Source organism: Prinia subflava, chromosome 16 (genome assembly GCF_021018805.1).
Source record: "Prinia subflava isolate CZ2003 ecotype Zambia chromosome 16, Cam_Psub_1.2, whole genome shotgun sequence".
NCBI classification, from domain to species: domain Eukaryota; kingdom Metazoa; phylum Chordata; class Aves; order Passeriformes; family Cisticolidae; genus Prinia; species Prinia subflava.
The window spans coordinates 14,183,924-14,196,822 of NC_086262.1; the positions used below are offsets into that span (position 1 = coordinate 14,183,924).

Here is a 12,899-nt window from a genome sequence, read left to right on the forward strand (position 1 = left end):
AGGAAAGGAGTGGGGGGAGAGAGAGAGAGAGAGAGGGAAAAAGTTAATTTTCTGCATTATTTAGCAACTTTTAAATCCTCAGAGCTTTAAACATTTACTAGCAATGTAGTCAGATGTACTTTGAGTTAAATTTATATATATCACTCATAAGAGACAACTATGTATACAACAATCATGAGAAGTTTCTGACTGGAGAATGATTCAAACTGCAAGTGACTTTGCTGAAATTACTGATTTTCTTGTGGAAATGTGTCCTTCCTCAGTATCAGTAACAGACCCCAACTCATTTTTCTGCTTTTAGTTTCAAAATCCCCAAATGCTGAGGAAGCTTTGACCTGACCCAGCCATTGCCACACGTTCTGTGACTCTTTTTAAAGCAGAGCAGGTATTTGCACCAAATTTGGGAGAACAGCTGGAGTCCCCCAGGCCTGGCACTGCCCCGTGTCCCTTCAGGGACACTCTGGCATGGGTCATGTCCCTGTGCCAGTCCTCCAAAGGTCAGTGGGCAGCCCTGGGACTCGTGTGGGCATTTCCAGGTGCTCAGAAAAGGACTGAAACTCTCAAACCCGATTTTGAAACTGAAATATGTGCTTAACTCCTGGGTTAGCAGGCCAGCATCGTTCTTATCCCACTTGTAGCAGACACCACCAACTGCACCAAGTGAGGCAGAGGTGAATGTTAATTATGGATGTTTTCTCTTTTGCTGGCTAAGTTGAATCATCAGCATTTCTTTATTATGTTTTTACCTCATTTTCTATGAAACCACTGCCTCTCTTAGCGGACAGACCCTTATGAAAAGTCAGCAGGGACAGTTTTGCACAGGAGTTGACCTCCAGCTCCATCTCTGTTTACAGGGGGCTCACATCAGACATCCCGAGTGTCCCAGTGACACACCGTGAGCAGGCACATCACTACAGGGGGCACTCATGGAAGTTTGTGATGGAAACTGTAAAAACAACGTCTCTAAAATGCCACTTGTACAGTCCTTTGCCAAAAGGTAGAAATGGGATTTGCCTCAGGCTGGTGGTGCTTCCTGGGCACATGATTTAAATGCTGCCTGCCATTCCAGACATCTGGACGTGTAATTTCTTAAGGAAGGGCTCAACCCCGTGACTGGTGCTGATTCATTGTGCTTTAATTACAGCTGCAATTATTTGATAAGAACAGAGCCAAAGTAAAAGACTCACAGATTTGGGGTTGGAGGGGGAGAGGAGGGAAATGTTTTCTCCACAAACACCACCATATGTGCAAGAATTACAAGTCTAATCAGCAAGGGGAGAACAGCTCGAGTAAACTGCACTGATTAAATGAAACAAAATGAGGGGAGAAGGAGAGAATGCAAAACACATCCAACATGTTTGCAACAGGCCACCCTCAGAGGTGGCACACTGCAACAGCATTTCAATCATCGGGATTTTTTGTGTGGAATCACTGATTGTGTCACCCCACAAAGGGTTCCTCAAGGAGCTGAGAGTGAGGATAAAAGGGACAGAAAGGTGAGTTAAAGTTGATTTAAGTCCTACAGGAAGACACTTGGGTGAGAAGCAGAGAGGACACTTTAGGACAAGGTGTTTCTTTCCTTTAGAAAAAGCGTCTTTTCTTCAGAAAATCTCAATATGCTATTCCAACACTCAGTCTGAGAGATTGATCAGAAGCAAATCAATTTCACCAATAATTGGTAAGGAATTGTGTCTCTTGGGACAGGACAGCTGTCGACCCTGGGTAGGAGCCCAGAAAAGGTGAGATATTTGCAATTCCTCCCTTCATGGTTTAGACATTTCCCTGTGGTTACAGATCAGCCTCGTGCCTTTTGCTGTTGGAAACAAATGGCACAGAGGCAGATCTTAGCTCCTTTTTTCAAAGTATTTTTGTTTTTGAAGAGCCCTGAAATTCTGAATTAAATTACAAGGCAAATGATATCTTTTCTGCCTAAAAGCTTTGATATTTCCATTCTTTCCAAGACTTCATTTAGATCACTCCACTTTTATTCCATAAGTGCTACATCTAGTCATGCAAATTCTCCCAGCTGTAGCCTGTTATTGATCCTGAAAACAGAGATATCAGTGGGAAACAGTGTAGGTATGAGATCACACACCTCCAAAAAGGGAGGGCAGAGAATAGAAAAGCTCCCACCAATGGCCTTTATTTCTTCTATCATATACTAATTTGTATTTGCTGCCAGCAAATTACAGAAATAATGTATTTGGGGTTTTACAAAATTGCATGGCAAAGAGAACAACAGATAAGCCTGGCTGCTGTTTTAGTGAGTTCTGCTGATATCTGAGCTACATAAGGAAAGCTTGATTGCTTTCTGATGTATCCAGAAGCCCAAGAGAGATAAGACAGCCTCCTTATACATGGTTGTTTATTTAAGCATTAAGGCACAACAGGCAGTGCATCTCTGAGTGATTATTACAAGCCTCAGGTGGTGTCAGGAGGCACAGGACCAAAGGCTGTGTGTCTTTAACTCGCCAAGAAGTTCAGTGATGACCTAGAAATGAACCATCTCTTGGTGGCTCATTCCTATTATGGAAGCTGAATTGCTAAACAAAAATTAGGGGAGCTCTCATATCTGTGTGGTTTCTGGGCATGGCAGGTGTGGAGGTGACACGGTGAGGAGGCAATCAGACAGCTCCAGTTGTGCCCACTGCTCTCGGCTCATTCCAGAATTGCTTTTCATAACTCAGAACATGGAACCTGAGAATTCTGTGTCTTGGGAAAGCTGAAAAAGCTTTCTCCTGTTACTCGTTTTTCTCTCCATCCACAACAAGATGGGACAAGGTGAAGAGAGAGAAAAAACCTTAACGTGTTCAAAAGCTTTTTTTTAATTTCAGATGAGAAATATAGTTAGCTGCTGCTTTTAAAACTTGAAGCATGTCAGCACTGCCAATTCTTTTAAATGTTCAAAACCAAATCTCCTAAATGCTGTGGGGTTCACCTGAAAATTTCGTTTTATCTTATTCCTGATGCAGTTTGTATTTCTAACAAAGTCCTGAATGAAGGTACCCAGTGCTTATTAGTTATTTACAGTTTCTGCACAGTTTTTCTGTGTGTGTGTGCACCTTGAAGGATTCCTCCTCCCAGTTCACCAGTGTGACATGCACTGAGGACACCACTTTCCTTCAGGCACAATAGATCCAAGTTTTTATGAATGAACTCCTTCCATTCTGCTTGTATATAGATTTTTTTTGGCCACTAATGGTGCTATCAGCATTTTGTCTTCCAGCCCAGTGTTCCTCTTTCCAGAGGCTGAGTGACATGTGGAGTTTGTGCAACATCCTGCTCTGCACACCTCCTTCTGAACCTGGCTTTAAAAAGGGTGGATTTTATTCCCCACTCGATGCCTTTTGGATAATTTGCACAGGCTCATGGAAAGGGAACAAATCTCAGGTCTGGAGGAAGCACAATGCACCCCATGGAATATTTCCCACCTCTGGCAGCTGGAGGCAGCTGGCTTGAGGAAACCCCTGGATCTGAGCAAGCATGAAAATGCCTCTCTCAGCACAGAGATGTGCAGTGAGGGAATCACACGGGGAGGTTCAGGCACTGTAAAACAGACTCAGCCAAACAATGAGATGGGCAGCGCTGGGCTTTGCAGCACCCTCAGCTTGACAAGCTTTTGTCTGTCACTGCCTCGCCTGCACCAACCCTTCCAATGGATTTAGGTGGATTTTTAATGCTGGAGTACTCGTAATGAGAGGGGAAGGGATGCAGAAAAGGAGCAGCCCCTCGACACCAACAGCTCAATAGGCTTTCCAAAGGGCCCTGAGCCATTGGTGGAATTAATTGGCACGGGAGTACATTAATCAGTGGAAACTAATGTTTGCCCTGGTGTGAGTTAAAGTGGAAAACGCTGCTGTTAGTTTGTAATGCATCTCCTGTTTATGAAAGGGAAGGTTTGTGCCAAGCTCTGTAACGCTCTGTTTGCTCTCAGTAGGATTTCTGCACAAGTGTACGATGACAAAGGACAAAAAGGAAGGGAAGATTGAGTGACGTACTTCAGGAGAAGGCCAGCCCCTGGAGAGACCCTGCAGTGGAGTACTTGCTAGAGTCCACAAAAGACTGGTCTGATAAAGGACGACAACAGGGAATAAGAGAGGAAAGAAAGAAAAAGGACGGCATTAGTAAGCTGAAATATTACTTGTGTTTATCAAAACAGCAGGTCTTTAAAAGACACAGCCTCTCAATTCAGCAGTATCAGCTGGGTTAGAGATAGGGTGGCTGCCAAACACCTGCAGGGCACGAGGCGGGCTGGGGCTGGAGTCCAGTTGCTCTGTCCAGGAGGAACGTCAGGACAGAGCCCAGCAGGGCTGCCCCAGCTCGGTGTGGCTGGGAGCCCGGGGCTCAGAGCTGCTCTGGGGTGCACCTACCTTGCAGGCTGTTGCCGTTGGTGCTGGTGCAGGTGGGAGGGGGCGAGGTCTGGGGCCTGACGACGGGCGCGAAGGCGCTCTTCTGCTTCACCGCCGAGACCATGTTGGCTGGGGAGAAGGAGAAGATCCCGGAGGAGCTGCTACAGTTGGAGGGGAGGCTAGTGGAGGAGGCCATCGTCGGACTCGATGGCACAACTAGAGGGGAAAAAAGACCCCCCCAAAAAGGAATTCCTTAGTGCTGAATAATAACAGGCTGCAGAAACAAGAGAATTCTCCTTCTTGGATGCTCTTGATATTTTAGGGCTGAACTGAGTGTTCAAAGTGCAAATGTGTCAGTCTTTAAACACAGATATCCTTAAAACATTATTTTACTATCTAGTACAATAAATATCTTTGGTTCATGTATTTACCATCAAGCTTTTAAACACATTTCTTTTCATGAAAATAAAGCTTTTTATTTTCTACTTTAATATTCAGAAGGGACTGCTGGTTTCCCCTCTTATCCAATAACAACAAAAAAAAGGACCAAAAGTGACATCCTATACTTCCATTCTTTATCCTGTTTAGAAACTGCTTAGATACACAAGTGGGCTGTGAATAATTACATATTATAGAGTAAAATTCTGATCATCTGGGCTTTGAATTATTATTTTATTTGCATTTATGTAGATAAAAATCACCCTATTTAAGTTCTTATTTGAGAATCTGATATCATATTTGTTAACACTGAGGAAATCAATTAATGGAAATTAAATGTTCAAAGTTTCACAGTCTGACAGATACAATCTTAGTCTGAAGTCACTCTGTGTCTGGAAGTACTTGCTAAGGGAGAGCAATCAAAGCACCTAAATTGAATTGCTACTATACAGCAATTAGTTTATTGATTTAATTAAGAATGCCACCTTTTAATTTTCAGGTCATGATTGAAGCATTTTCTGATTCAATGGATTAGACATTAGCAGAATGACAGATCAACCAAGAAAACCTCCCAAAATATAAATAGAATAGAGAACCAGGGCTAGGAAGTGAAGTGCTATTCTAAAGAGGACGTCGTTCATAAATATGAAATAATACACTGCCACAGTATTTTAAATGCATTACTGGCATCTGCTTCCAAAAGGAGATGTCTCATCAATCATGTTATATTATGAATTCAGAGTGTGCAGATTCTGTGACAGTAAATCCAACTTAATAAGTAAGGTACTTTGTAACATTACATGTTACATTATTATTAGAGTACAAAAATAATCACTGGTTAGCAATTCCCAGGTTATAAGTACTGGTTATGTGGGTAAATAATTTGTTCTAAATTTGCAGCGGAGAAGAAGCCTTGGATTTAATTATTTGATTCAGAGGTGTTTTTTTTTTTTTTTTTTCTGATGCAATTCAAAAGAATTCATTGCTGCTGTTACACCCTTAACTTCAGATTTGCTGTGTAAACCTTGGCACCTTCAGCAGTCGGTTTGTCCTGTCCATGCTACAGCCCCAGCCTATAAATCTATTTATATGTCCAGACCTTCCATCCTGATTCTCCTGTCAGCCTCCTACAGATGTCAGTGGAATCCTTTATGCCTCATGAGCAATGTCAGAGGAATTGGGCAGGTCCTGCTCATTTAATTTTCTCATGTGACCGGGGACTTCTGAGCTGAGTGAGCAGCTGCAGAAGAGGTTCACAGGCCTTTACCAACAGAAATGTATTCATATTTAAACAGCTTACTAAACCTTTAATATCAAAATGCAGAAAGTTAGTCCTGCACATAAATATTTCCATGACTGGGACTGCAGACCATAAGCTCTTCACGCCACGGGATGTATGATTTGTGTGACTCACATTTGTGTGCCATTCACTGTACTGACACTAAAAAACAAAATCTAAGACCCTTTGTCACATTTTACTGACTCAGTGAAGTCAAAGTAGTGCTACTTAAAAAGCAAGTGGAATATAAACAATCAAGCTTAGGCCCAGTAGTAATTTTTAATCTTTAAAAAGGTTATGAACATATTATTTGCTCAGAAGTTGCAGAGGACAGTGTTTCTTGTTAGAGTATGAGGTATGTTTTGAAACTATCAGACTAAATCATGAGAGATTATTCTTTATAAGTTCTTTTAAGACTCACAAATTTAAAAAATAATTATTAATAATAATATGAGAACAGAGAGGAGAATTTCTGGCAACACTAAGGTCTTCAAAGCACATCAAAGATCTGCCTTGAGAGCAGAGAAAAGACCAAGTTCTATTTCAAGTGCTCAAAATAGAAAATAAATATTGAGCATCAGAGAAATTCTACCGCCTCCTTCTAATGAAAATGTGCAAAATAGAAAAAAAGACAGGAGATACTCACTGGCATAGGGAGAATTGGCAGCAGATCCGTTCAGGAAGGTTGGAGAACCGCCTAAATTTGACATTCCAGCATTGCCGTAGCCGTTCATGCTCGTTGTGACAGAGTTGTAGTTTGTCTGCTGTGGGGTGGTGCTTGGCACGTAGCCGTGGGGTGACACGCTGCTGGAATTGCGGGTGAAACCTGTGTGGGGAGGGAACACAGGCAGAAATTGGATTTAGCCCCACAGCAGCCTCCTGCACAAACCAAGGAGAGCTCAGTGAAGCCAGGGAGGGACAGCACTGACCCCTGGCACCACCAGGGAGCCAAGCTGGGATCTCTCCCTGCTGGAGGAGGGAGGCTGGAGCCTCCAGAGCTCCCCAGGCAGCCCAGGGATGCCCTGCAGCGAGGATCAGCACGGGGTGTTGGAGGAACACGCACTCTGAAATGGAGTAAACATGACCTACATTCTCAGAGTGAGGAGCCCAGACCCACTCAAGGTGTGCTAAAAGCCTGTGATTGTTGTTAACTCTTTTCTGATGTCACTGTCATTTGACACACCTCACATGCTCGCTGCACACATAGGAAATGCAGTGTATTTCCCCAGCTTGTGGGATATCCTTTGTCTTTTTGCCTTGGTCTCATCATTATGTCAGTGGGAAATGAGCATCGAATTTGACAGCAAGTTAAAATTTGAATCTCTACCTAATTCTGGAAATGATATTTTAGGAAACTCATATCCCAGTATTCAAAAGGAAAGGTTTGTTTCTAGAAGCACAGAAATACAAAATATGTATCTTCTCTCCTAGAAGAAAAATTGCCAATTTTTCTTCCTAACACACAGCATAAAATATTTCAATCTAAAAATAATTTTGCATTTTTTTAGTGTAATGCAAAAAAATTTCTCTGCTCTTCTAGAAACCATCTCATCCTAAGACTTTCTCATTCAAATGTATTTTTAAGTTAGATAATATATAGCGCTGAGCAAGGAGAGGCCAAAATGCAAAGGGCTTTTACAAAAATGTTCTTCACCTATTTTTTATTTTTAACTATTAGAATTAAACAAATACTGATTTTATACAAAGTGAAAAACACTTTATTTTAATAATTGGACAAGCTCTGGAAATGCCTTTTAAAATATTTGTATTCTTTGCTAGTTGTAAAATTCAAGGAAGTCTCAAACTCTGAAAAAAAACCACAGTTCCAATACTCTATCTCTTGCAATCCCAAATTAAATAGATAAACATTCAAGGGATAACTTCATGTTATAAAGAAGTGCTACACAAGGCCCAGACTGAGAGATCATCCATGCTCAGGAAAATATATAAGCAAGTAGTTAACATTAAGTACATGCTGAAACCGATTAGAATTAGTGGGAATTACACACAAATACAAGTGTTCCTCTGGGCAGAGTGAACAGCTACTTAGAGACAGGCAGAACTGCTTTTCCCTGGTTAGGGCAGCCCCATCCTGTGCCACTCCAAGGGTCTGGGATGGGCAGCCCATCCTTGCTCCCAGCCCTGAGCCCTGTCACGCCCTGACTTCTGTCAGAAAAGATCCACAGAGAGAGGAAGATGAGGCTTCTGCTGACCCTGGTTGGTGGCTTGGGAGGCTTCGGAGACATTGACGGCGAGCTGGCCGCTGAAGGAGTTCACGCCCATCATCCCGGCGTGCACGGAGGTGTTGGCGAGGGCGGGGAGCTGGTTGTGGTTGCGGGGGACGCTGTAGAGCGCTTCGGCGATGTCTGCGGCTCTCTTCAGGATTATCTCCTGCAGGACGAGAGAACAAACACAGCAGAGTCACCAAAGAGACTCTGACAAGCCTCTCCTCACAGATTTAAATGAAGCAGTTCCCTGTCCAAAGGCTAAAGGGAGATGCTTTTCTTTCTGAACCAGCTGGCTGACAGAGAGCTCATGCTTATAGGATCTTCCTGATAAATCCTGACATCTGTGGTAGGAGAGCTGGAAATCTCAGTCCCAGCGGCCACACTTTGTATAAAAAGACCAACTGGCAGGATGGGGCTGGAGCCTGGACTTGCTCCTCCTTAGAGCTCTCCTTAGGGGAAGAGGGAAAATCACTGGTGGCAAGACATAAAGTACAGCATCGCTCATGTTATATAGGATCTGCTGAAAGTGGGCAGATGCCCCCATGCTGTTTTTACAAACACTAAATTCCTTTTACAAACACCCTTTAAAAAAGAAAACAAGCAAATGAAACCCCACTTCATATCTGGCATCACCCTCTACATTTATTCTTGTCTTCCACTGTAGCATTATATCCCTTTATCCCCAAACTATCTATACATCTAAGAAATAGCCATGCTGTAGAATTGCTGAAGTAGAATGCATTTACCTGGTTATTATGTGGCATACCATAGAGTGCTTCTACTAAATCAGCAGCCCTCTTAAGTATTACTTCCTGTCAATATAAAAACAAAAGCATTCTGCTGAGTTCAATAAACTCCTTGTGAGGAGAACAAATATCAGAATCTTTTATTCTCTTCTATTAGGTCCACTGTGCTTTGTAGTGGTTTTTTTTCTTTTTTTTCCTCCCACCAGGTAAACCTTAATTGTAACAACTCTCAGCAAACACTGAATGGTGTTAAATCACTGGTTCATCCTATTCACACACACGCTTAATCAAGTCAAAAGGTGAGAATCATTGGTGCTGCAAAATAAAATACATCACTCAATTGTCTCTACCATCTGCACTATAAACCACTCATGGGTTTATTGCAGAATACAATCCCGAGGTCATTTACTAGATTACTGCAATCAATGTCATTCAGAGAATGTTATGAATCCCTTCAATGTGTTTATTTTATTCTTAATTGCATGCTGCAGGAATTGTGACCTTACCCAGCAGGCCACATTCAGAGGATACCCAATCAGCCCTGTGCTGCTGGCAGTGTAACCCTTTGGCTCCTTGAGTTTGTGTCCTGGTACGAGGGTCAGGGCAGGATCCACGTGCACGGAATGATGCCCAAGAGGGAAACACATGGCCCAGGACCAGGCAGTGTTTCCTGGAAAAAATCCCCTGCATGGACAGCAGACTTTAAAACAGTCTGAGATTCAGCTCTCCATTTTGGGCAATTTTTTCCCTCCATTTTCTTATTTGTTCTTTTTCATTTAATATTTCTTAGGGTATTTTCTCCTGGTATTCAAGTAACAATAACATTTCCTGTGTTCTTACATTTTACAGCATCCTGATGATAATCCTGATAGAAAATACAAAAATTCACTGCAGAATTAACCCAGAAGATTTTTTTTCTCCTTATTATTTCATGGCATCTTTCAAAGCAGATTCCCAAATGCCCGATCGAAACCGGTTCAGAACATCCTTGGAGTGAAACAATGTATTTTTGTAGTTCCCAGCCCCTAAGTACTGCTCTAATATTCTAACATGATGCTATTCACCATGGCATATTTCTGCAAGTAGCTTACAAAAATAGTACCAGTTCCAAGCATTTTACAGTTTTCTACAAAGTTAAACTTTTAAACTTAAAATATTTTACACAATAGCCATATTTTATACCAAAAAGAAACAGTAATGCTCAATTTTCATATACTGTAGACTCTGATCAGAAAATAGAGATATAATTGCGTTCATTTTGCTGTCACCATAACCTCTTCAAAAATCCTTGAACAACTCTTCAAATGACAAGCTTTTAGATGCATATTAGCATTTTTTTCAATTTTAAATTCTCTATAATATAAGATAAAATAGTTGTCATACTGCAGTAACTACTTATGACATATATAATGTCCTAAATTCAAAAATGAGATGGAGGATTTTTGTTCTCCCAGTAAACATTTAGGCTTGCCTTCTGCTGCACACACCCCTGTCTCAGAACACACATTTAAATTATTTTCCCCATATGAAGAGAGATGTAATATATAATTAATGGGTTTTTAAATCACTACATTTGAAACAGATTCTGAGGAGTTAAGTTGCTACAGCCTTTTTCTGTTGGTGGGGTTTGTTTGTTTTGTTTTTTGGCTTGATTTTTAAGATTGGTGTTGGTTTTCTGCTGCAGTTGTTGGGTCGGTGTGGGTTTTTTTGTTGTTTTTTGACCACACCAGGGAGCAGCATAATCATGGACAGACAGACACAAACAGCACCCAGGTACAAACAACCCTCGTTCATCACAACAATGAGGTGCCCTTTCTGCCTGATACTGAAGATACAAACTGGAGAAGAACAGAGACATTACTGAAAAATGTTCTCTTTTTCAGTCCATGATTTCAGATGGAAAATTACTGCACAGGTGTTTGACTTTGCAAACCAGGATTTATTTCACTTCAGTAGAAATTGTTTGCAGTATATATTTCACTGATGGAAAATTAGAATGTGATACAGAGCCCGCAAACTGCTTTGGTATATTGTTAACCTAAGCTGTCATTATGCCAAATTACTAAAAAAAAGAAAGTTTAAACAGTCATTCCTGCTCTACCTGACTAATCATAGTTATTTATATAATGCTGAGCTAAAAACCTTAGAGTGCATCTGAAAAGAGATTGAAAACTGTGTTAAAAAATGAGGTAATTACATAGAATCTTACAGCTGCTCTCCCTCATATCAAATATATTTCAGTTCTTAAAGAGTGGAAGTTCTTTGATGTCATATCATATTGCATGTAAATAAAACTAATTGTGATGATGGTTTATTGAAACATTCTTGACAAGTAGCACTCAATTTACTTAGCTAGTCAATGGTTCTATTTTTTTTCCACCTTTTCAGAGTCTGTAAATTTGAGTTTCACACTTCCTCTAACAATATTTTCACACAAGAAAAGCATTTCCTCTTTATGACATTTTCAGATTATACAAAGCACACGTTAGAGAAAAACCCTCCTGTGTCAAACAGTGGTATCTCCTATTCCAGAGCTGATGGCACTTCTTATAGACACAAACCAGCTTTAAAAACACACAATAAAATACTGCTAGAGACAGGCTCAAGATAGTAACTTCCTGCTTCCTGAATGCATCTTAAACCTTTTGCAGCTCTGCCTAAATTACAATGGAAGCTGCTCCACGTACAAAGGAGCCCCCGAAGTCCTCTGTGAGTTGGAGCAGCAGACCTTGCAAGGTGCTCGGATTGCAGTGACCAGAAAATTGTTCTCACCCCCGTGTCATTACGCTCACAGGGAAGCAGCCCCCGAGCGTGTTTGTGTTTGGGATCTAATATATTGCCTTTCAATCAGAGCTGAGAGCCACTGAACACATAGACAGAACATGACGAGCAGGTCAGGAAAGCAATAAAGATTTTACAGAGCTGTCCAAGGTGCTAAATTTACTCAATAATGGGTTTGGCACCATAGTGTTAACCTCTCATTTACTACCAGTTTGAGGGACTAAATTGAAGTAGCTGACTTCATTTACCTTGAAATATATATTTTATGACATTATGTAAGTAGATTGAAAGGGCACTGCAGTTTTAACAATTTAAAGGCTAGAGCATGTTTAAGATGAAGCTTGAATATTTATTGTATATTGCACTTAAACTATATTGTATATTAAAATGAATTGATTAAATTTGTAAAAGGTATTATAAAAAAGGACAGCTAGTATAAGAGATCCATGTCTTTTAAAATCCAATTGCTACTGCACATTACCACTGCAATGGTAACAGATAAACAGATAGAGGAGTGGACAGAGCAGCAGACAGACAGAGCAAAAAGTGAGTGAAACTCACATTCCATAAAAAGAAATCTCAGCATAAGCTCAAGGTCTGTTATTCCAGATATTCTTTTGTTCACAGAAATTATTCTTTGCCTTCATCTCCAAAGCCTAGATTTTCATAGCAGTAAGTGGGCATCATGTAGGGTCCTTCCAATTAAATATGCAAGTGGAAATATTTCCTGAGAGAGACAGAGTTTGACTAAAGCTAATATCTAATTTATGGGGGCATTTGTCAAGGAAGATCCACTTTTCTATTAATGCTCCAAGTCTGACAGCTTTTGGTTTAGAATAAAGGACTTAGCAGCATTTAGCTAGATCTAAGTGAGGGTCTTCTTTTTTTTGCATTTTGCTTCAAATGAGAATAATTTTATTTCTCTAAAAATCAGCAATTTGCAATGAGCAAATATTGAGAAAAGGAAAGATTACTTTAGTAATTAATTTGACACATCAGAACTCTGAACTCCATGAAGCTGCACACCAAAAATCCATCGTCCATTTTTACTCCAAACTAAAGCTGATTTTCTATGCAG

The 12,899-nt window shown here is 40.8% G+C and overlaps 1 protein-coding gene and 1 long non-coding RNA gene across 9 annotated transcripts in view; one reads left to right on the forward strand and one right to left on the reverse strand.

Annotated features, from left to right (window-relative positions):
• Positions 1-4,363, forward strand: part of LOC134558994 (uncharacterized) — a 99,165-nt gene extending 94,802 nt beyond the window's left edge. The window contains exon 4 of the long non-coding RNA XR_010082437.1: positions 3,938-4,363. This is a non-coding gene — a long non-coding RNA (uncharacterized LOC134558994). The remainder of the gene's footprint in view (positions 1-3,937) is intronic.
• Positions 1-12,899, reverse strand: part of EBF1 (EBF transcription factor 1) — a 265,258-nt gene that overhangs the window by 3,208 nt on the left and 249,151 nt on the right. For 5 of the 8 annotated variants that reach the window (XM_063413419.1, XM_063413420.1, XM_063413417.1 and 2 more), the window contains exons 12-15: positions 9,041-9,106; positions 8,280-8,457; positions 6,713-6,892; positions 4,371-4,565 (exon numbers count right to left, since the gene is read on the reverse strand). In XM_063413419.1, the coding sequence (XP_063269489.1) occupies positions 4,371-4,565; positions 6,713-6,892; positions 8,280-8,457; positions 9,041-9,106 (619 nt within the window). Of the gene's footprint in view, position 1; positions 4,068-4,370; positions 4,566-6,712; positions 6,893-8,279; positions 8,458-9,040; positions 9,107-12,899 lie in introns of those variants that run through there. The other 3 variants (XM_063413424.1, XM_063413422.1, XM_063413423.1) reach the window with 1 other exon arrangement.